Genomic DNA, 21,585 nt, shown 5'->3' with positions numbered 1-21,585 from the left:
GCATGGGAAGAAAGTCTGTTTGTTTATGAGGCTTAAAAGTAGTGAGAATATTGTAGTGCAGCTTAAAGCTAATTAAAAATCAGCATAGCATGGAGCGGGTCAGGGATCAGGGGCCAGTCAGGCCACTGAGAGAGAGACCTGTTAAGTTTAACTTGGCCAGTTAGGGACTTCCAGTGAAAGCTACCATCAGTGTGGCGAAATGGGCAGTTTCACAACCCATAAAAAAAGCCGGGAACTGCTTGGAACGTCTCCACCTGCAGAAAATCCACAGGAGGATCTGGAACATGACCTGAGGGGGAAACACTAGTAGCAAGACGAAGATTGACACAGTCAGGTGCGCAGGTCCCGAACACACACTGTACGACTGCCCTCAAGGAACACAGCCTCTTTTTGTCTATTACAGCTGCGAAGACTATTTTTTTTTGTCATTCTTCAATATTTAATGATTAGTTGGGAGAGGTGAAGTGTCGTGTTAGCAAAAGCAAGGAGAGAAAAACTAAGCATGTGAAAACTAAATATTCATACTGTACGTTCAGGGTCTCGAGGCACAATTGACGCAATTTAATGTAATAATAATGTCCTTGCACAGTGTTTACCCAAATATTCACTCCTATTCAAATACATTATTTAAATATTAAAAAATTGGTCCAAAATCTAAATTTTTTGCAAGTGTAACATTAACAAGGCCAAGCTTTCCATAAATAGGTCCCACCTGTGGAAGAAAAGGTTGATTGGTGATCACATCTTTCATCTTCAGTAATAACAATCCTACACCACCGGTTTGTTTTACAGCTCTTTGGAATCCCAATGCTGTATTGGCAACATACTGCCTTCTTATAACACTTAAGCCATTACATTCCCATTAGTGGACAGACTGCTGCCATGGCAACAGAAACAACACTGTTAAAACACAGGTTCTCTCCCCCCCACCCCGCCTCCCTCTATACTACTGTTTGTTTTTTCCGGTGCTGTCCCACTAGGATCATACTTCAGTCTGGAACATCGCCAAGATGTCTAAATAGTTAAATAGTTAATTCTCCTCAATACGGGATATATAACCATTAAAAGTAATTCCAAGGTGGGCAGTGTTTCTCGTCTACAGCTCCCACTGGATTTTCATGTCAGTCTGTCATATCCGTGGCTGCCTCTGAGTAGAGAAGCCTATTCTCCGCTGCTGATAGGATGGCACTGAGAGTGAATAGGTAAGGAGCGGACACTGTTGTGAGGGTGATGTGACACTGCTGCCTCGCACTGTCCGTGGCGGTGATGTGAGGCGAGAGGTAGACAAACACAACACAAAGCAGTGACAGGAGATAAAGAACGTCTATATGTGTGAGAGTGAGTGAGAGTGAAAGAAAGAGAGAGTGGTGGAGAGAGAGAGAGTGGTGGAGAGAAAGAGAGAGACAGAGAGCGTGAGAGAGAGAGAGAGAGAGAGAGAGGGGTAGGGTTAGGGTGAGTGTGAGTGTGAATGAGTGAGTGAAAACAACAGAGCACTAAAACAGAACTGAAACAAAATAGCGGAGGAACACAGTAAGACACAAGAGCAGAAGCCCAGAGACCCAACACTGAGCTGGGGTGTGCGGACAGTTGCGGACCTCCTGGGGAAGGTGAACTTGATTGTGTTCTGGATGAAGCCGTAGCAGCAAGGACTGACAACGAAGGCTGCTCCTGCCTGGGCGCAGTGCTCCACCACCATGTCTGTCGCAACGCCGCATGCATGGAGGGCCACCTGAGGAAGCAAAATATCAACATGCGCACACACAGACAAAGACACACACACACACACACACACACACACACACACAAACACAGATTGAGAACTTCTTACTGACCAAAAAAAACAGCTATGCTCAAAGCGTTCTTGAAAACTATCTTTGTCCAACACAAAGTCCAGAACGAAACAGAAGAAAATAAAAACTTTAAAACTGTGTACTCAATTGCATTGATTGCTTCAAAAAGGCGGCTGCTATTAAATACATCTGTGATCTCAAAGGTACAGACTCTAGGAGGACAAACAAAATGTATTGGTGCTTTAGGAGTTGAGGCACGAATGCATCAGGAGTCCCATTGAGTGGGTAAACTGTGCATGACGATGGGTATCTAGCAATACATTAGCACTGGTGTGGTTACATATTGGATGATGGAGAGGGACTGAAAATCCCCACGGGCTGTCTGTATTCCACTAGGCTTTTTTACGCAGTCCATCCACCGAGCTACATTATTAGTTCTCAAACACTATGTGGTGAATTCACAAAAGCACTGCGACACTTTTGCGTCTGTTAAACCATCGCAAGAGAGAAAAAAAACGTGTGATTCACAAACCACCTGCAGTGGGTGGAACTCTGCTGCCAAGGGAATAGCAACATAGTGCGTAGTCACTGTTCATGCATATTTAAATTAAGTTATCCATATGCATTTCGGCACAAAAACGACCCCTTTAAATGAAAATGAGGCTCGTTACAGGGTGTGTCCAATTCACAAAGATCATCACTAATTGTGGCTCGCAATTAAGGTGAAATTGTTATGATCTTCTGAAAGCTGGTAGTAATGGAAGTTTAAAAGGGATGTGATGCTCACACTTTCCAGTCACTATAGCAGCTGTGATTGTAGCCGGGCGAAGGCATCGCCAACATCCGAGCCATTCTAGAGAGAGGATATTTTCAAAAGAGAATATCATTGTTTCAGTTAACCGAGACTGGAAATATTTGCTGTTATAGGTTGTGAAGTCATACAATTACTTACTTACTTGATGAGATAGATTTTTTCTGAATTCACCCCTATGAGTTTAACATCCAAGCACTGGTGATAAAAAAAAAAAATTCTCTTCAAGTGTAGTTCAACTAATTAGATTTTCTCTTGATGGTCCAAATAAAATGCAGTATAAACAATTTGATGACAAAATGGCTACTTGCTCACTGAAATGAATCTAGCACAAACTGAGTCTGCTCAACTCAAAAGGCCACCTCCATTTTGCATTCTTGTCTTCCAAGGAGTTGTCACTTGGCGTCCCCGAGTCTGGATCGACTGTATGTTGCCTTGGCAGCGATGCCACAGAGCAGAAGTTCAGACCCAGTCAGGACGGGGCTGGGCCAAGATGGGCTCCAGCTCCAGAGATTAGGGGGGATACAGACACTCTAAACATGGCCAAACCCTCTCATAAAGTCCCCTAAATGTCTGAACAGTGGTACATTTCTCAGAAGCACATCAGCGCTCCCTGGAAATGCCTTGGCTGCTTCAGCCCTTCTGCTCAGCTTACAGAAGAAGTCACAGTAGACTGTATATCTATACTCAAACTTGGCAATTGGTTCTTCTTGTTGTAACTGTAATTTCATAATCTGTACTTGGAAATAAGTATTCTGTTGCATGTGAAGAGCTACATTAAAGGGGGTTTAAAATTAATTCAAATTACCACATGGGACTGGCATGTGTTTGGTGTCAACTTGAATTAATTGTACTGGATGTTCATCTGCAAAGAATCGTTTATTCCTCTTTGGAAAGATGTGTATTGATTTAAACAGGGTTATTGAAGAGGGACTTGCGCATAAAAGAAGAAGCAGACAGTGAACAGTGGAAATGAACATCAATTACCTGCATGGCCTTGAGTCTATTTTAAGTTCACACTAAACACCTCATTTTCTATCCTGCATTTGTTCATGGCATTGGGGAAATTGCTTATGTTTTCTGGCACCATATTTGAGACTGCTGATTAGGAAGAGTGTATCAAGGTATGATGATGATACATCCCCCACATCTTTCATCTAAAGCAAGAAATTAATAAAGCAACAGCATCATTCTTACCCAGCTAATGTTTTATATTTATCATGCTATGGTAAATTCTAGGCATAATAGCATAGCCAAAACCAGCTTCTAGCCAAAACCAGCATAAAAATGGTTTTATCAGTGGCAGTAAAAAAAACTGCACATAATCAAAACAAAAAAGATATCCAATTTGTTTTGATAAGTTATTTTATTTTGCCAATCCTTGACTTCAGAAAGCATCCTTGCTTCAATCAACAGATCAGAGGAATTTGTGTCTAGTTGTTTAAGCAATGCGGAGGAAGTTTCACATAAAAGAACAAACAGTATTATTTGTATGGGATACTACCTACAAAATGGATCATAGCAGGTGAAAATATAGACAAGGCTGATTTAAAAACTAGCTCAAAGAAACATGTCATACATGTGCTAAGATTTACCTCTTTACAAGCCTTTTAATGGAAGGACATAGATCATGGATTAATATGCAACAATAAAGAACCAAGGGCCAGAACCGTGTTCTTTATAATTAATCTCTGTCTTTTGGAGAGAGATACCACAGACTGTTTCTTTTTATCTGTATTTTCTCTCAATCAAATGACGGAAATAATGGGGCTTCATTATTCACTGTTATTCAAGTAATTAAATTTCTTCTGAATCCTATCTAGCCTTTGGACAGAACAAGCTCCAACAACACTGTTAACCGATACTCTACTTAATCGAGATCACACCCGCATGTAATGGTGTGGTGCTTATTACTTTCTAACCATTTTTTATTGCTTTTCATTGCCTTTCATTGTTTGGATTTTAAATGTTCATTTTTGCTCTCTCTGCTCACATGTCACTTTTAATAAGCACCTGGCAAGACAAGCAAGCAGGCAGCTCCATCAGTGACAAAGAAACTAGGCATTACCAGGTGAACCTCATCCCTTAAGTTGCACTGCTTTCTGTCTATGTGTTTATGTGTTTAAGTGTGTGAATGTGTGTACACATGCGCACATGCACAAATGTGTCTAAGTCTATTTGTGTGTGGACCAGACCATGGTTAGTGTAGCTTCATAGAGACACAGTCACTTTTCCCCTGCAAGATGAATGTCTGTTTGGTCCCTGACTATTACTGCACTTCACTATTGATGAACAGACTCAATCTTATGCAAAATCTCAGAAAAGAGAACCAACAAGAACAGGTATCTTTATACCATCATTATGCTGCCATGAGCATTGGCATTAGAATTGATTGAAGGGTTAAGTACATTTTTCTTAACAATGGCCCGCGCAAACCAAAAAGAATCAATTGGGAGAATCAATTGCAAACAATCAGACCCTTAAGCAGAGCCAATAATGGAATTCGAACCAATAAAAATCCAAATAAACTTCAAGCTCCACAACTTCTCATGCCCGTGGGGCCCTGACTCACTGTTAAGTGACAGGAGAAAGGACGACAGATACATATGCACAGACCAGCTCTGATACCAGTCTAACACCTAGCCCATGTAACACCAGGAAGAGAGAGCACACACTAAGAATAGGGACACCTCAACTTAATTAGCCTGATTAAACGAACGTGACTAAAAATGGGACCATGTATAATACATATCAGGATTAAAGTCAGCGTGATGGGTGGCACCTTCATGTAAGAATGTGTTAGGCAGGCACAGGCTTAGCAAAAGCAGAGTCTTCATAAACGGTGTGGTACAAATCTAAAGCAATGCAGAGTAAAATATGACTAATGAAAGTAGCTGTTTTTTTTTCAATATATCTTAACATTCACAGATCATGTGATCGCTGAAGGTAAGTAACAAAGTTTGGAAAAAAAACAACAAAATGTTTTGTGCGTGTGTGTGTGTGTGTGTGTGCATATAAACTTCCTGACAAGGTTACAAAACACACTCCCCCACATATTACAGAAAAGAATATTCTGTGCTGTTTGTTTCTCGCCAAGTGGAACGGGTCTCTGTGGAGTGGCGAGGCTGGAACAATAGCTACTTCTAATTACAGCAGGTACATATATATTCCTATTTGTCCCAGAGAGGGTAAAAGTAAGGCTACTGGCACAGCTGTTTTTTTCTGAAACTGGGCTATGACACCAGGCAGACTGATCAATCATTTTAACATGTTTGGGGGTGAAGACACTGACCTGAAACACATCAACTAATGATCAAGATTTTATGGCTAAGAGGAAATTTTCTTGTGCCAAAAAAAGAGATTCAGTGTGCAGCGGGTTAAAAAATAAAACAAACAAAACAAAAAAACAAAAAAAAAACCAAAGGACTTGTTTTTGTGCCGCACTGCTAGATTCAAACAACCCGTATACAACCACAGCTAAGGACCTATTTGGTCTAAATTGGTAGTAATTATGCAGTTAGGAAAGTCAAGAGCTCCGTAGATGAAGGTGGGTGTTTACTCAATTCAAATAGGAATGATGAGGGTTTAAACCTCCAGCTGGAGAGTACTGCTAAACACTGGGCTTTAACCCCATTAAATACACAGTCAGTCCCTGTGGATGAAAGCTAGTAAAATGTTTATTCTGTTGTAGCAGGTAGCTGAGGGGAATTAACCACAATTATTGACCCAGATCTTTAAGCTCACCAAAAACAAACAGGCACAACTACAGTCTTGGCAGAGACGGCAGCAGGAAAAATATGTGCTGAATTAAGAAGTAACAGGGTGACGTGGCCAAGTTGACTATGAAATTTGAAATGGCTGGCAACCATTTTTTGCTTTTATTACAAACACGTCCCTTTCCAAAGATTACTCCTAAGCCTTTAATAAGAACACAATAAGTCTGCGACCTTGGCAGTATGTTTGCTTTTAGAAAGGAAATCACATAGCATCCCTTGGATACTAGATCTGTACAGCAAAGGAGAGGAAAGTAAGACAAGTGTGTTTTCTTTAATATTCCTCGTGGAGGAGGTACTCTTCACACACTTGACAGTACCTTTGTCCTCCAGTTTGGTAGGTAAAACCACCTTTTGGCTCTCTAATGCTCAGAGGGGAGAGTCGCATAGTCGGCTTCAATGAAGTGCAAAGCAGTAAAAGGGTGCCGGTAAAAGCAACACTTCAGTAAATGAAAAGCCATCTTAGCTGCTGACAAAAATAATTGCATGTTGGCATTTTCAGTTTTTGGAAAATGATGTGGAAATGACATACCTCTCTCTGTGATGTGCAGCAGTGCTCGTCTGAAATATATAAATATATAAAGACTAAAAATACCATTCAGACACCTTGTGGTAAAATTGTGACTGTGGCTGAGATGGAAATTTATGCTTTTAAAAAGCCAGATTATATAACATTCAGTATTTAAACAAAGTTTTTCATTATAATACATTGTCATAAAAGAGTAGGTTTTTATTTTTACCTCTATTTTTTACTATATTCAAATAAAAGTAAAAAGTCTTTCAACAGGCTTTCTTGTTTCAGGCCTAAATGCGATAAATACTAGAACATATGATGTGTGTGTAGACATTTGATACCTACTGTATATTAAGTAGGGATGGGAATATATATTCAAATTCAATATATTGCAATACAAAAAAGTGAAAATACATATCGTGGGGCAGAGAAATGAATCGTGATATTAGTTCCATTTCACTATGCTGTAGTAATCACAAATGAGAATTTCACAAGCTCTCCATTCAAATCATATTGACATATCGTGACATAAGCGTATCGTCCCATCCCTAATATTAAGGGTGTGGTAACATAAAACATCAAATGTCTCATAAACACTACTACAGGTTATGAACATATCAACACTACACCCCAAGTAGTGATTTTTCATGCTAATACAACAGTTTGTTTGACTACAATTTTTTTTTGGGATGGAAGCTGATCATCAATTTTACATAAAATCTAGGCAAAGGTCACCAAATGCCAACTGATGGCACTTTCAAGCATTTCAATGCTAGCTTGACTCAGGTTAGCCATGTAAATACGAATTATTGAAGATAAAGCCATCGGACGGGCTGCACAGTCCACAGTTGACTTCTCAGGAGACATACAGGTCTCTGCACTTTACTCCCTCATGATACCTCATGATAGGGAAGACTAGTCAAGGTAATTCTCAGGATCTCGTTGTTTAATTTTTATATGCTTGATATTTCTGTAATTCATTTTCTGTTTGTGCAATAACATTTCTGTTATGTTTGCTGTGTTTGTAATAAAAAAAAACCCTCTGAAACAGTTCAATTGCTTTCAAAAGGACTGCTGTAACATGTAAAAAACAAAGCAACGATAAAAGTCAGACACTCCAAACAATAGCAAATGACTACTTGCAAAACAATCAGTGTTTATAAAAATGAGTCCATCCCTCTGGTTTGCACACACTGGTTCATCTGACAGAGCATCACTCTACTCTGCTTCATCTTCTTTTTGTAATCAGGACAAATCTTTAGACTAAGGTGACAAAACAAACCATTAGGCTTATTTGTACATAAAAGACCAAATCACATTCTACAGTTAGTTAGCTTGACATGCCAAAATGCACAAATGGACTAAAATTGCAAGTGCTATGAGCTGCAGGGCCTAAATGCTAAGTAGCGTTGGCTTTGCAGACTAACGTTAAAGGATAAGGCTGGTGTTTTTAATGCATTGCTTACCGTCAACAAATCCTATGAAAATAACAAAATCAAAAATACTTTTGCTCTACTCCCGTTACTTTCTGACTTCCCACATACCATTTATAGCTGTCAAATCGGAAGTCATTGGCTCCAATTGTTAAAAATCTTGAATGCTTGATGCTAAAAACCTTGAAATACAGCTCACAAAGACATAGTTTCAATTTTAAAAATCGCTAACTGTTACCACGAAAAGTCAGGCTGTTGTAGTTATTACCAAATCAAATTCAAATGGGAACAAATTCTTCATTACGCCGGGGACTATTTTCGGTGCTACGGAACTACTTTCCTGAGATCGCAAAGTGTTTACAGCCAGCTTATTAAGTTGCTTGAGGAAAAAGTCGGCTGGCCCGGTGCATCGCGATGATGAAATATGCTGCAGAGCAACGGCATGGCTCTTTGACGTGTTTTTAATCGTTTTTTTAATACAATGGAGTTCTATGGCTAGTGGGACATGGCTTCATTGGGCACCGGTTACATGGACGAGACTTGTTGGCAAAACAAAATCATTGCTGATTTTGTTATTTTCATAGGATTTGTTCGCAGTAAGCAATGCATTAAAAAACACCGGCCTTATCCTTTAATAAAGAAGTTGGTGCTGCTCAAGCTGATTTCTGCAGCTTTAGTAGCTCAAGCTCTGACTGATATCAACAACATAATGCGGTGGCTCCTGCTGCGGTGGCTAGTAACTTATCCTTATGGTAACTGCACTGGTTAGCAGCTAGGCTAAAAGCCTAGCCACATTGTAATTGCACTATTAGGCAACTGCCAATGTTCAGGCAGCAAATAATGCTTGAAAGAAATCAAAATGTGTGAACAAAAGACTAATAAATACAATTTGTACCTGTCCATCTCTGTCGCCGCATCGGTTTCTGTTTCCTTGCCACTCCTTGAGGTCTTTCCATTGAGGCAGCACCGATATTTATTCTTGTTTTATTGCGCTGCTTATCATTATTTTGCTTGGAAACTTATAATATATATTTACTTCTTTTTTCCTGGACGGCTGGAGGTGGAGGCGGTGCAGTCAATCCCTGCAGAACTGTTTCAGCGATGCTACACTACATCTACTACAATTGAAATAGTCTGCAGATTACGTTGTGATTTCTTGTTTATTTAATATGTAAAACGTTCCTGTGTGCAGAGAAATCTTCCCGCCACCAGTCGTGCCCGATCTCAGCGCCTGGAATGGGACAAACTAGACCATCTGATGGCAGACTAGATGGTAATGCTGATGGGTAGATCTTCTCTAGGTGAGCCCCGACACATTACTTAGATTAAATATAAGGCAGTTTTTCACCAAGAAAAAGTTGCATAATGTAGCTGTAAGTGATGATGATGACCAGCATCCAACAAAGTATCAGGGGAGTAATGGTTTGAATATTGTGGGGTATGTGGTATCTAAAGGATTCAGTTAAACCTATAAGCAGAAAGGGGCTGCAATCATACATCATAGCATATTTTGATGTAGGCTACTACATATTATTGAGTAAATGAGTTTATGTCTGTGTATTATCAGGAAAAGGTGATGCAGAGGAAAAGTGGTGGGAGGCACTACTATCTTCTCTTGAGGTCAAACATTTATACTAGAAACACAAATAAACTATTTCAATCAGTATCAAACTGTGGCTGATATATTAATTCTAATGTTATAAGGTCACAAGCGTGGTAATAATAACACTGATTTGCCTTAGTTTTTCCTTTGATTTCATTTTCAGTTTTGATTCATTTTTCATTTTAGTCACAGTTTTTAGATTACATGTACTAGTTATGTTTTAGTTTAGTTTAGATTAACCAATAACAAATGGAGATACAATTGGTGCATAATAGCTACAGTGAAATGGTTGATTGCTTTGTTTAGTCTTGCTGGCTGTGCTCACCCCGATGTGAAACGGTCCAGTGAAATAGTCCAAATTGGCCTGAATGAAGCCGATGTTGGCCAGACCCAGCTCAGCACTGCGACTCTTGGCCCTGATCAAGGACTCTTCTTTGTTTTCTATGAGAATGACCTGGAATTGGCAATAATAAATATTATATGTATAGCAATTTTCAAAACAATCAAAAAGAGCTGCACAGAAAATGAAACAATAATAAATAAAAGGCCTCAAGACAAACACTGACATTAACATTGACAACAGACATTAATTAAAACAGTAAAATGAGATTACAGGAAACCATTTTTGTAGGGCAAAAAAACAGAACTCATACAAAATAACATTTTTAAGTACAAATGAATGGTGATCAAATAACCTGGGTTGAATAAAAGGCAGAAGCAGTACAACATGAAAAAAAAACTGTTGTATGATTGGTTCTTCAGCAAAGTTTGCCAAATGTATAAAATGACCAGCTGACTTTAACTCAAACAAGACAGCAGTATTGTAGAGATAAATCCACTATCCCATCCTACCCCACCACACACACACACACACACACACACACACACACACACACACACACACACACACACATTACCTGGCAATCCGGAAGTACGTGAGCCAAAACAATCCCTACATGGCCCTGAGACACAGAAAGGGAAAAAAGAACTCAAAACACATAACAGGAAAACAGAAAACATTAAAGAGGACATGAACAGAGTTCTGATTAGTTATGCTATCCTTCTCAACCAAGTGTTGACCCATTATCCATGCAGTGCTACTGCTCTGAGTTTGCATTTTCATGGGTGTAATTACAGTTCTGTCTGTGCACAGTAACCTATAACAATGACATATTAAAAGATGAGAAAAGTGGCATGTTTCAGCTCTCTGCTAATGGAGAGACGGTCTAATGTAGATGGCCTGCCAGGGTCAGACAGGGTCAGACAGGGTGATAAATGTATGGATGTATATGGATGGATTGATGGATGAATATACGTACCCCTCCGCTGCAGAAATCCACAACGGTGTACCCCGGCCTGGCTAGCTCTGTAACCATGGCAACCAAGTTATTCAGCTGTTGCCTTTTCCTCACTGCACGGACATCTGACATTTTCCCTGCAGAAGAGCACAAGTTCTTATTGCATCTGAAGATAAAGTGAAAAGCAACAGCTTTTATAAGCTACTGTGCACAAAGAGAGAAGTAATTAATCTGGGAACTCAATTCAGTAGAATGAAACCAGAGAGCTACCATATAAAAAATTAAATTTTGTTCATTTTTTATGATCATGTAAGCCTTTGTGTGTGACTTTGGCTAGACTGAACTGTACAGTCAGTGTTCAATCAAATTACAATTGACTGAACCTTGGCAAAATACAGAGGTCTGAATACTTTTTAAAGATTACACTTTTTTTAATTAATTTAATGTGTTACTTTTCTTTGCACTCAGTGAGCAGATGTTCATCTCTCCCCGATAGCTTAAATTTTGATTTACATCAAAACATTTCAGGTAATGGTTGTTACACACACACATGAAAAAGGCCTCCACTCCCTCATCAGCATGTTTCCAGCCAATAATTGCCAACAAAGGAGTGCAAACAATCCTTCAACACCATCAAAACAAGCTCCCAAGCCAAAATTAAGTGACTTTCTTGTCTGTGGCAGCAGCTTAACTTTCCGCTGCAGTGAAAACAGTGTGCACTCACTATGTACCCCATTAACTCAAAGCACATTTCAGGCTCCTGCATCTTCCTCTCTATTCTTCCAGTGCGCCACATCGGCAGTGAGCCGCTGACGTGCTGTGCCGAAGCCGTCTCCGGTCCATAAATATAGAGTGATGAGTGTTTCGTTTACCCCCAAGTCACACCATCATATCCACATGGTTGAAACACATTAGGGAAACACATTATTTCTACTCTGCCCTGATCACACTGCTTTCTACAAATTGATATATGACAATGGGGGAGGAAAGGAGGAAAGAGAGGCTTCCCATCAGCAGCACAAATAGGAAACTTCTTGGTGCCATTGTTCCGTTTCTCATATTGGCCATTATTAAGCCGATCCCAGACATAGAGAGAGCGCAATAAAGAAAGTGAGAGATGAAATTAAATACAGAGAAACAGCGGGATGGTATTGACAACACTCTGCTCTTCATTTGGTTGAGTAATTCACGTTGATGTTTGCATCGCTATGTATCCAGGGCTCCTGAGAGGCCTCACTACAGAGCCATTTTGATGCACTCTGAACACATTTGGATGAAATTCAATAGCCAGTGCACAGAAATAGAAAGGGAAAGCTAGGACATGGCACAATATGGAGAAATGAAAAGAAAAATAAATAAATATAACAGAGCAGAATAGCCACTCGGGACCCAAACTTTTGCTGTACAGGATGTAGAATACTTTGTTCACACGAGGCGTCTTTCCAACTCTATTGGCTGCTGCTGAAGGAAATGGGCAGAAACTTTTGTCCTAAACTTAATCTAGGGAAAGCTCAGCGCAGGGTTTGGTTAGTTTCGGGTGTGCATGTGCAAAAGCTTTATTTATGCTTCAAAAGGAACCGTGTGCATGGAGCCACACAAAGGGGTCTGGGGTGCTTGTGTAAGGTCACAAAGATGCATCAGGACTGTCCTAAAGGTTGTTCCTATGGGGTGGGTGCAGAGAAACAAGGGAAGAAGAAACAAGGGGTTGCCAGGTCTGAAGTCAGCTGAACAAGTGCTAATAAAAACGAGGATGAAATAGGAAAGGCATATGTGCCTTGCATAAAAATGTGTAGAATCTAATTTTACAGTGTGAGTGAGTGTGTAAGTGTGTGTGTGTGTGTGTGTGTGTGTGTGTGTGCGTGTGTGTGTGGTGTGTGAATGACTTCTGGCATTTCTACCAAAGCATGACTGTGTTTCTTTAAAGGTCACCGCATGGCTCAAGATCAAACCCGGTATGTAGGATTGTGGGGGTGGCAGCACAAGAGCTGCTCATTGTCCAGTGGACATGAAGTGGACTTTATCCTTTTGCTTTCATTCTTTTTTAAAGTTGGTTCCAGGGAGGAGGGTGAGACAGAGACAGGTCTTTATAGTCCAGCCACTGGGTCACTGTAATTGCTTGAAATTCTCTCTGCATTTTTTAGATGAATATTCCAATGTATGCTCTCCTCTGCGTCAGACAGACTGGAGTTCAAAAAGCCACAAGATATGAAAAGAAAAGAAAGAGTGAGAGCACATAGTGGAGAATATTGAGCACACAGATGGAATGATGTAGACCACTTCAAACTGCAGCACTACAACACAAACAACAGCCAACTTTATAATGACTTGCGTTGAGATTCCCCTTAATTAACAATGCTTAACCTATATGGAAAAATGTAATTGTGATAAAGAGGTGGATCATCCTGCAATATAATTAGCCTCCACTTTCTTATGGCTGAGAACCTGACATGAAGTCACATCTCAGTAATTAAGAAATCAAAGAAGACTATAGTTATTCTACCATAAATATGTACTTCCATTAGTAATTATGGCTTGCCAATCATAAACCATTATCAGTGTTCTAAGACCAGGTATGTATAAAATCCCTTTGCATTAAAGCACCAGCCTTAATTAATAATCAATTGACTATAATACCTATCTAGGTCTTTCTCTTTAAATCTTTGTTTTTCCATTAATCTTAATGAGCCCTGACAAACTGGGCTACAGGGACTGCAGAGCCATGCTTTGGGCAGCTTATAAATACAGTGTTTATCAGTAATGTTGGGGGGTACAGAGTAGATTTGAATTGGGCGGCTCTTTGAATCTTATCAAATTGGAAAAACATTACTTACATTATATGTTACTTAAATACTATAACATGTTAATTAAGATGTTGAATCAGTATGAACCAAATGTATCAAACATCACAATATTTACAAAAATATAAAAGGAAGTCTATTTTTAACCTAAATGAAAAGAAGAAAAAAGAAGAAAATGTGTTAAATAAATGTGTTGCTGAACTGAGCTGTCTGAATTGAAGGGTCAAACTAACTGATATTCAACTTAACTCAACAGTAGACTATTATATAGCTGAAGTTAGTGACAACAGTATCTACAGCTTATGCTTATGACATGCTTATATGGCATTATATTGTCTCATTATGCTGTTGGGTTTGTTACCACCTTAAAAAATACCGCAACAGTATCATTTACTAGGATATTTCTGGCTTGGCGCTGTATAATTAACTCTGTTAGTCGTAACCACAACGCTGAATCGCTTTCACACCCAGGCAATCTAAATAGAGATCATTTTAGTGTTTGCAGAGCCACTGAATATGTAGCTTCTGTTAATTTGGTTCAGGAGCACCACTTACTGAAGTCCAACAACGGCTGAAATTTCAGAACTTCATTTACACCCAGTTTTCAGTTTTAATCTGACTCTTCCATTAAATGGTGTTGTGATCTTGTTAATGGAAAACATCACTGCTTTTCTTGGGTACTGTAATGGGCGTCTGCACTAAAAGGTCATCATCAGTCCACATGTTAGACTTATCTGAGAATAGTCTATGTTCCTAGGTGAAAGGCCAAAGTTCATTTCACACACCTTCTTGAAAATGTTCCTTTGATCTCTTTTTCCCCATCTAAGAGATTAAAGCGTTATATTTTGCTTTAGTTTTGGGACAAAGTCGCTGCTTTATGAAAGAAATGGACAGCAGAATTTGGAGATCTTGAGCTTAACTAAAAGCCACCATGAACTCATTTTGAAGCACATAAAACAAAACATCTTTTTAAAAAGGTAGCCCCTGCATGATACCTCATTAGGTCAGTTGATGAGATGATGAAGAGGTATAAATCACACTTGACCTAGGGATCTCTGTGATTCTGTTCTTAGTGATGCCTGGTAGAAGACTAGAACAGCCGCCAGTGTAATGTAAAATATTACATAAAAAATAATTAGCACTTTGATGCTTTGAAATGCTTTGAATACGAGTAAGTCATTGTAAAAAATCCCTGAATTCAACAGGATTGAAATGCTTCCTGACAACAGTTTCCAACAATAAACAAAAAAGCAATGCTTCATATTGGGAAAATTTACCATGAGAGTTCATTAACACTCAACCACAAGTCTTAGCTGCTTTAGGTATTGGTAGTGATGTCACTAGCTTTCATTTTAAAAATCATACTTCTAACACTACAGCAATACAACCCAAATATTATATTTTCCCCTTGTCGTTCCCCTTGTGTCATATTGTCATATCATCCATGCAGATGTAGCCACTGAGTAAGTGCCACTCTTTAGACTATTTGCATTTCATGCAATAATAAATGAAAAGTCTTCAAACTTCATTCACCTCATCCACCAGAAGGTGCAAGAAATGATCTGGCATACAGCTGATGGAACGATATGTCTAATAAGTGCAAACTCAGAATGAATAGGCTACAGCAGTTGTTGTAGTAATAATGCAATGTGACACTATTGATCCTCACAGAGAATAATTTTTTCACATGCCTCCTTCTACAAGGAGGTCAGAGGTCAGGTTGAGCTGCAGAACAGCAGGGAGGGAGGAAGGGATTCTGGGCTTTATTCATAAAACTAACACCAGGGTTAGCATGATGTTACATGTCACCGCAGAGTGTTCTGTTGAGCATAAATGTGAATTACAGGGTTACAGTTTTATCACTTGTGTTTTTGCAACACAACCCCCCCCCCCCCGCCCCCCCTGACCTCTTTTGATCATTTGCATGTCCCATAAGCAATTCATTAAAGCACATCACAGTGCAAAAATACCACCTGCTCTAGTTAGTAGGTTGGTATATTTAGACTGACCTGTTAATTCATGTTTATGAATAAGAAAACACTCTACCACGATGGTCTCAGCATTAGCATAAACTGGGTATGGGTATGAAGTGAGTTCAAATTTGTTCTTCTTGTTTTTATCATCATAAAAAAAATGCCAGAAAATGTTTTGGAAGAGATATCTAAAGGAAAAGCTAACAACCACCAGGGTAGCATATTGAACCAATATTCCTTCGAAGCTGTGTGTCTAATAATTTACAATATTGACCAAATAATAACATCTTGCCAGTCATCAATCACCACTCTACTTGGTCCCAGAAGTTAGTCAATATACGTGGGTTTGGAAGTTTTGTTAGCAAATGATACTAGATGCAGGAACAAAAACACATACTTAACAGCAAGAGTTCTCTGTGACCACTGTTACCCTTCAAGTACAAAGTAAGCTAAGAGTCACGGTAATCACCGCCCGGTATTGGACACTTCAGCAGGCTTGATGTTTACTGACATTGGGGCTTGGATCCAGCTCCTCTGATTGAAGGATAGCCTCCCTACTCAATATGCCACCCTGCAGCATGCAAAATCATCACACCACGACAAAACTTGTCAGTTTAAGGATTAGCTTACTTGTGTAAGCTATGATTTGACATGTACCATTAGCCTCCATGGCATTAAATGAAATCACTGCATCTGAATGAAGCTTAGGAAAACAAAAGGCTACACAATGGTTTCGACTTGAAAAGCTTTATCTGAGCCCCACCTCACAGGAGAGATTCAAAAACAATCACAGAACATGCAATTCACTGAGAGCTCAGAGGGAAAGAGGACAATCTGCACGCTGATTTATTCACTCTCTTACTCTCTCATGCATCCCCACTAGGTCCACTATCTCCCAGCCAATTTATAAACAGAAGCAGCAATGACAAGTATAGCAGCAACCGCCTGAAGCTGTCATCTGGCCAGGCCTAAATGAACCAACAGTGACAGTTGTTGACAGGTGGACAAAAACCTGCCTTCAAATGCTGACTACCTCTGTCATTATTCACATCGTATGTACACGGATGAGGGAGGGAAAATAGACTGCAGAGGGCTTGGCAGTAGTCGGGCACTATGACGTACACCTATGCATAGGAGGGTAAACACGGAAGCGGGGAAGGTGAACACGCGAGGTCCGGGTGCGCGCAAACCTAAATGTTTTCGAAAACAACGGCTGTAGTGACAATTTGCGCTAAATTATAGTGTAAGTATAGGTCTTTTCCACTCACAGTGCGATCGTTTGGCTTCAGAAGACTTTTTTGTCCTTTTTGGAACTCTAAAGAACCGGCCCCCACAGACTTCAGTTGATTTGGAAAAGGCTGCCACGGACTTGCACTGGCAACCTCCCTGTGTGTTATGTGGACAAAGAAACTTCACCTGTGTTTTAACTGGCATGAGGCTGAGTAGATAATGACAGAACCTTCATTTTTGGGTGAACTACTCCTTTAAGATTCTCGTTTATACCAAGATGAATATGAACAACACTATGAAATGAAAACCAAAAACATCCACACATAATCACAGAAGTGGTCAAAATTGAGACCAAATCAATGCGGTGCAAGTCTGAGACCATGTTAAATTCAAGACCACAGAATTCCAGACTCAAAGACTGGTTTTGAAACTGCGGCCCGACTTTACAACTTACAAACCTCTATTTGGATTAGAGAAACAAGACAAAAACAAAACACAAACTTGCCCTACTTGAGAACAAAACTCCCCTATATGAACTGCTTGTACATTCACTTATACAAGTTATCTACAGTAGCAAAAACCCTATCTGGCAACACTTCAGCAACCAGTGATGATGTGCTTGAGTGCAGTGGAGATGGTGTACATATGTATGTCGTGCATAATGGCCACCCAAGAATCCACTCTTGTTTTGCGGTTTAAAGCGTAAATACTTCTTTATTGCAGCTCATGTTGCCTTGACCCCTTACTATATTCTGCTGACATGTTCTCTTGGTTGGACTCTGATGGGACTCGGTTGTTTTCGTCTGAAAGACTTTTCTGTTTAACCTTCTCTCAGAGGCTGATGTGAGCCGAAAGCAGAGTATGCGGGTGTTGGTGGTGTTTATGAACAGGGGCACGGACAACATTCCCCAGGATAACTACTGGCACGAAGCCAGAAATGACAGAACAGGGTTAGAAGGATTCTTGGCATAGGGGAGAGCAGAGTTTTCTGTTCTTGCAGCCGGTTGACTGTGCCTTGACATCTCCCATTGGGCAGCATGGGGAAAACATGCTACGGCTGCTTCGTCAGGGGAGACTGAGGATCCATTAGGCTATGGATCCTATACTGCTAAAGGTTCCTTACTACTGCTGCTTCTGGCAGTGAGCCCTGATCTCTTCCTTTTTCCCCTCTGATGCTGCAGCATTGCCCAGGGCTTTATCAGGCAGGTCCATCAGACAGATCAGAATGTAAACATAGTGCTGTGGCACAGGGGGCCTCTGTTTGGGCTCTGCAGGATCCGCCAGCTACCGTCTCTACAGGAGACATGCTGCTTCAAAGGAGGGCAGGTTTAGGATTCTAGCTCAGTTTGGGTTTTTTTTAAAATTATGACTTGAATAATTTGGTTCATATTAGTATATATTCGTTTTGAGAAATGATTGCTACTCTACAAATTATTATTTTGCTTTGAGTTTTAGTATTATATCAATACATAGCTGTTTTTTTAAAGTTCTGAGTTGTGACTACTGCTGTTCATGTCAAATAATGCATAATCAATGGCTATCCAAGATTAATGGTGTAAATTCACTGGTTTATCTTTTGACTTGGGGATGTTTTGGTCCTCTTCAAGGAGAGGGCAACTTTAACGATTTTGTTACGCCTAATTACTTATGAGCTCATATTTTTTCCACACCTCATAAGCACTTAAATGAAGACCAACAAGCAAAAGCACTAGTCAATAAATCAAGGAGAAGCTCCAAAAAGGATCACTGGCGGGAATGGAAACGTGTACATATTAAATCTTAAGCAAGTAATATTGGGGGATTCTTTAAAAAGTAAGCGTTTGCATTCAATTTCATACTGTGTAATTTTCATCCTCAGAAAAAAAATGACTTTTGCAAACATGGCACATGGAACAAACATGGAAATTCTACAGTAGACTGCTTAAAGACATAGTGCTAGAATAGTATACATGTAATTTACCATTAAAACTCAGTTGGACATTTGTCTTCATCCATTCCCCTGAGTCACTTTTTAACCACTTCCAATTTTTCCAAGTTTGACATGATGGAGGTTCTACCAGGCATTCCACTGTGATGTGACAGACTGCGCAGCTGTTTAGCATTGTGGTTTGATCATGTTGTCACATCAGTGATGTAGAGGTCTGCAGTTCAGATTATGCTGCACACATAAGTTGTTTGAATGCCTGGGATCTGCTCAACTAATAATGAATTTACCAATGTGTGAGATTGGAACAGAAAAATACAGTCTGTCCTCATGAAAAAGGTGTGCTAGTGCTTTGTAGGCGCTCGGGTGCAGGTGTGGGGGTGGGGGGTATGCATGATTGAAGTGAAAGTGAGTCAAACTATGTTTGACTTCAAAAACTCCTGTTCACACCAAAGTGCTGTGGTAGCACAGTGTTGTTGTAAAGAGAATTGCTGAACAAAATATTTAATTCATGGGTTGACTTACCCACTACAGTTAGGAAATCACCAAGCTACTTCCTGGTATGTGAATGTATCACACACCAACTTAGAGCTGGCTCACTGCCTGGTGCATGAACAAACTGTATTTCCATTACGCGGCCTGAAGAGCACATAGCACAATTCCCTAAGTAGTGTGAATTGCCAATTACACACCAAACCAAACCAAACCAATCAGTGAACATATAGAGCCCGGCTCTTATAGAGGTGCTCCTAAGCACCTGATAAACAAACTGCAGGGGGTTCCCCAAATTTTTGAGTAGCCAGCCAGATGGGAAAAGTAACCGGCTAAGGGATGTTTGTGGCGGCAAGATACATTTTTCCGGTGATGCCACTTTTTACCAAACCTTAAATATGTTTATGAAAGCATGACAATTAAAATAACAAGAATAAACATTTTTATTAAAGGCTCAATGCTCAATTGAAAAATAAACGGATAATCATACTATTATAAAGCAAGGAATCTCTGTATGTGTGTCCTTCGCATATCTCGAGAACCGTTCGTCCGATCTACTTCTACGTCAATAACAAAGCTGAGCTGGATAAGCAAGATTTTGACCAATGTGTATAGAAGCCAAGCTACAGGCTAGAAAATGTGGCACATACTATGGGTTAGATCAATAGGAAAGACTTTATAAATGGGAGCATTTTTGTAACCAGTTGCACAATAATATCCATTTATTCTACTCTATGACAACAAATTCCATGATATTTTAAACCAAAAGAGGTATCTTTTCAATGTTTGTTTAGGGAGACAGAAAATGAGTTAAAGGCACCTTCAACATCACTTTGCATATGACAAGACACTGGCATTTATCCATGTTTACTTTAATGGCCACAATATGTGGCTGGCAGGGCTTTATTTTTACCTTGGCATGGACTACGACAGCCAATTTCCAATCTCTTCTCCATAATTTGAGATTTGAAATGGCTTGCTGGCACTCGGAGGCGTAAGCATGGGTGCGGAGAAGCTCTCTTATGAACATATGGTCATCATTAGGGAAATCTATGGACCAAGGGACAAAGAAATTAACTTGGCATATCTCGAGGGTGCGATGACAGTAATCAATAGCAGGAGAGAAATCTAAATTCACAGCACTCCTATGGCAGTGTAAATGTTTTAACGAACATCACAGAAATTCCCACTTCACTAATCCTGAGGATAACCAAAATGACTGTTTTGTAGGCTAGAAACTGCAATACCACAAACCATAACTGCAATCGGGCCATAAGGCATGTAAAAACGTTTGAGGCCGCACAGGCAAGCACTGAGGCAAAACCTAAATGTAAGGTATGATTTTGGAAGGGAGAACTGAGTAAGATTTGACTGGACTGAATACCAGGACAAAAAATATTCACAAAACTGAAACTGTTGACAAGTTGTCAGCAAAAAATGTTTGCTTTCACATGAACAGTCACTGTAGTTTTTCAGTGTGTGTGGATAGGACAGTGATGACAAGAAAAATGAAAAGGTAATGAAGACAAACACAAGAGGAAAGAGGAAAAAACGTCTCCCTGTGCATCCTTCAACAGCTTTGGAATGTCTGTCAAAACATCACTAACTGTAGCTTTAGGCCAGAGGTCCGCATAATTATGGGACGCCCATGGTCCCTCTCACAGGTCATAACACGGCAGCGGAGCAGTTTTTTTGTTGTTGTTATTTAAACAGCAGGCAGACACTTTGGAATGCTGTGGGAAAAATAAAAATAATTAAATATAAGCATGTGCAATTTGTCTGCATCGCTTCGTTTTAAAATGCCCATTCCACCAAATTAGGACATACATTTTGCTCTTCCAAGTATATCCAATTACTTTTTGGCCTGCTATGCGTAAACAGGACGTCACATCACTACAAGCACAACGTTTTCACGTAAACTATTCCAGTGTGGAATCAATGCTTGC

The 21,585-nt window shown here is 39.8% G+C and overlaps 1 protein-coding gene across 1 annotated transcript in view; it reads right to left on the bottom strand.

Moving 5' to 3' along the window:
- The window catches only part of gstcd (glutathione S-transferase, C-terminal domain containing), a 52,278-nt gene that overhangs the window by 6,639 nt on the left and 24,054 nt on the right, over positions 1-21,585 (bottom strand). The window contains exons 6-9 of the mRNA XM_071527292.1: positions 11,244-11,359; positions 10,842-10,886; positions 10,250-10,378; positions 1,596-1,729 (exon numbers count right to left, since the gene is read on the bottom strand). Of these exons, the coding sequence (XP_071383393.1) occupies positions 1,596-1,729; positions 10,250-10,378; positions 10,842-10,886; positions 11,244-11,359 (424 nt within the window). The remainder of the gene's footprint in view (positions 1-1,595; positions 1,730-10,249; positions 10,379-10,841; positions 10,887-11,243; positions 11,360-21,585) is intronic.

Source organism: Centroberyx affinis, unplaced genomic scaffold (assembly GCF_046629955.1).
Source record: "Centroberyx affinis isolate AG114_WGS23_722 - 3 ecotype Tasmania unplaced genomic scaffold, CSIRO-AGI_Caff_v1 ptg001516l_1, whole genome shotgun sequence".
NCBI classification, from domain to species: domain Eukaryota; kingdom Metazoa; phylum Chordata; class Actinopteri; order Beryciformes; family Berycidae; genus Centroberyx; species Centroberyx affinis.
Note: the sequence above shows the minus strand (reverse complement) of the source record. Positions and strands in the feature narration are given on the sequence as shown.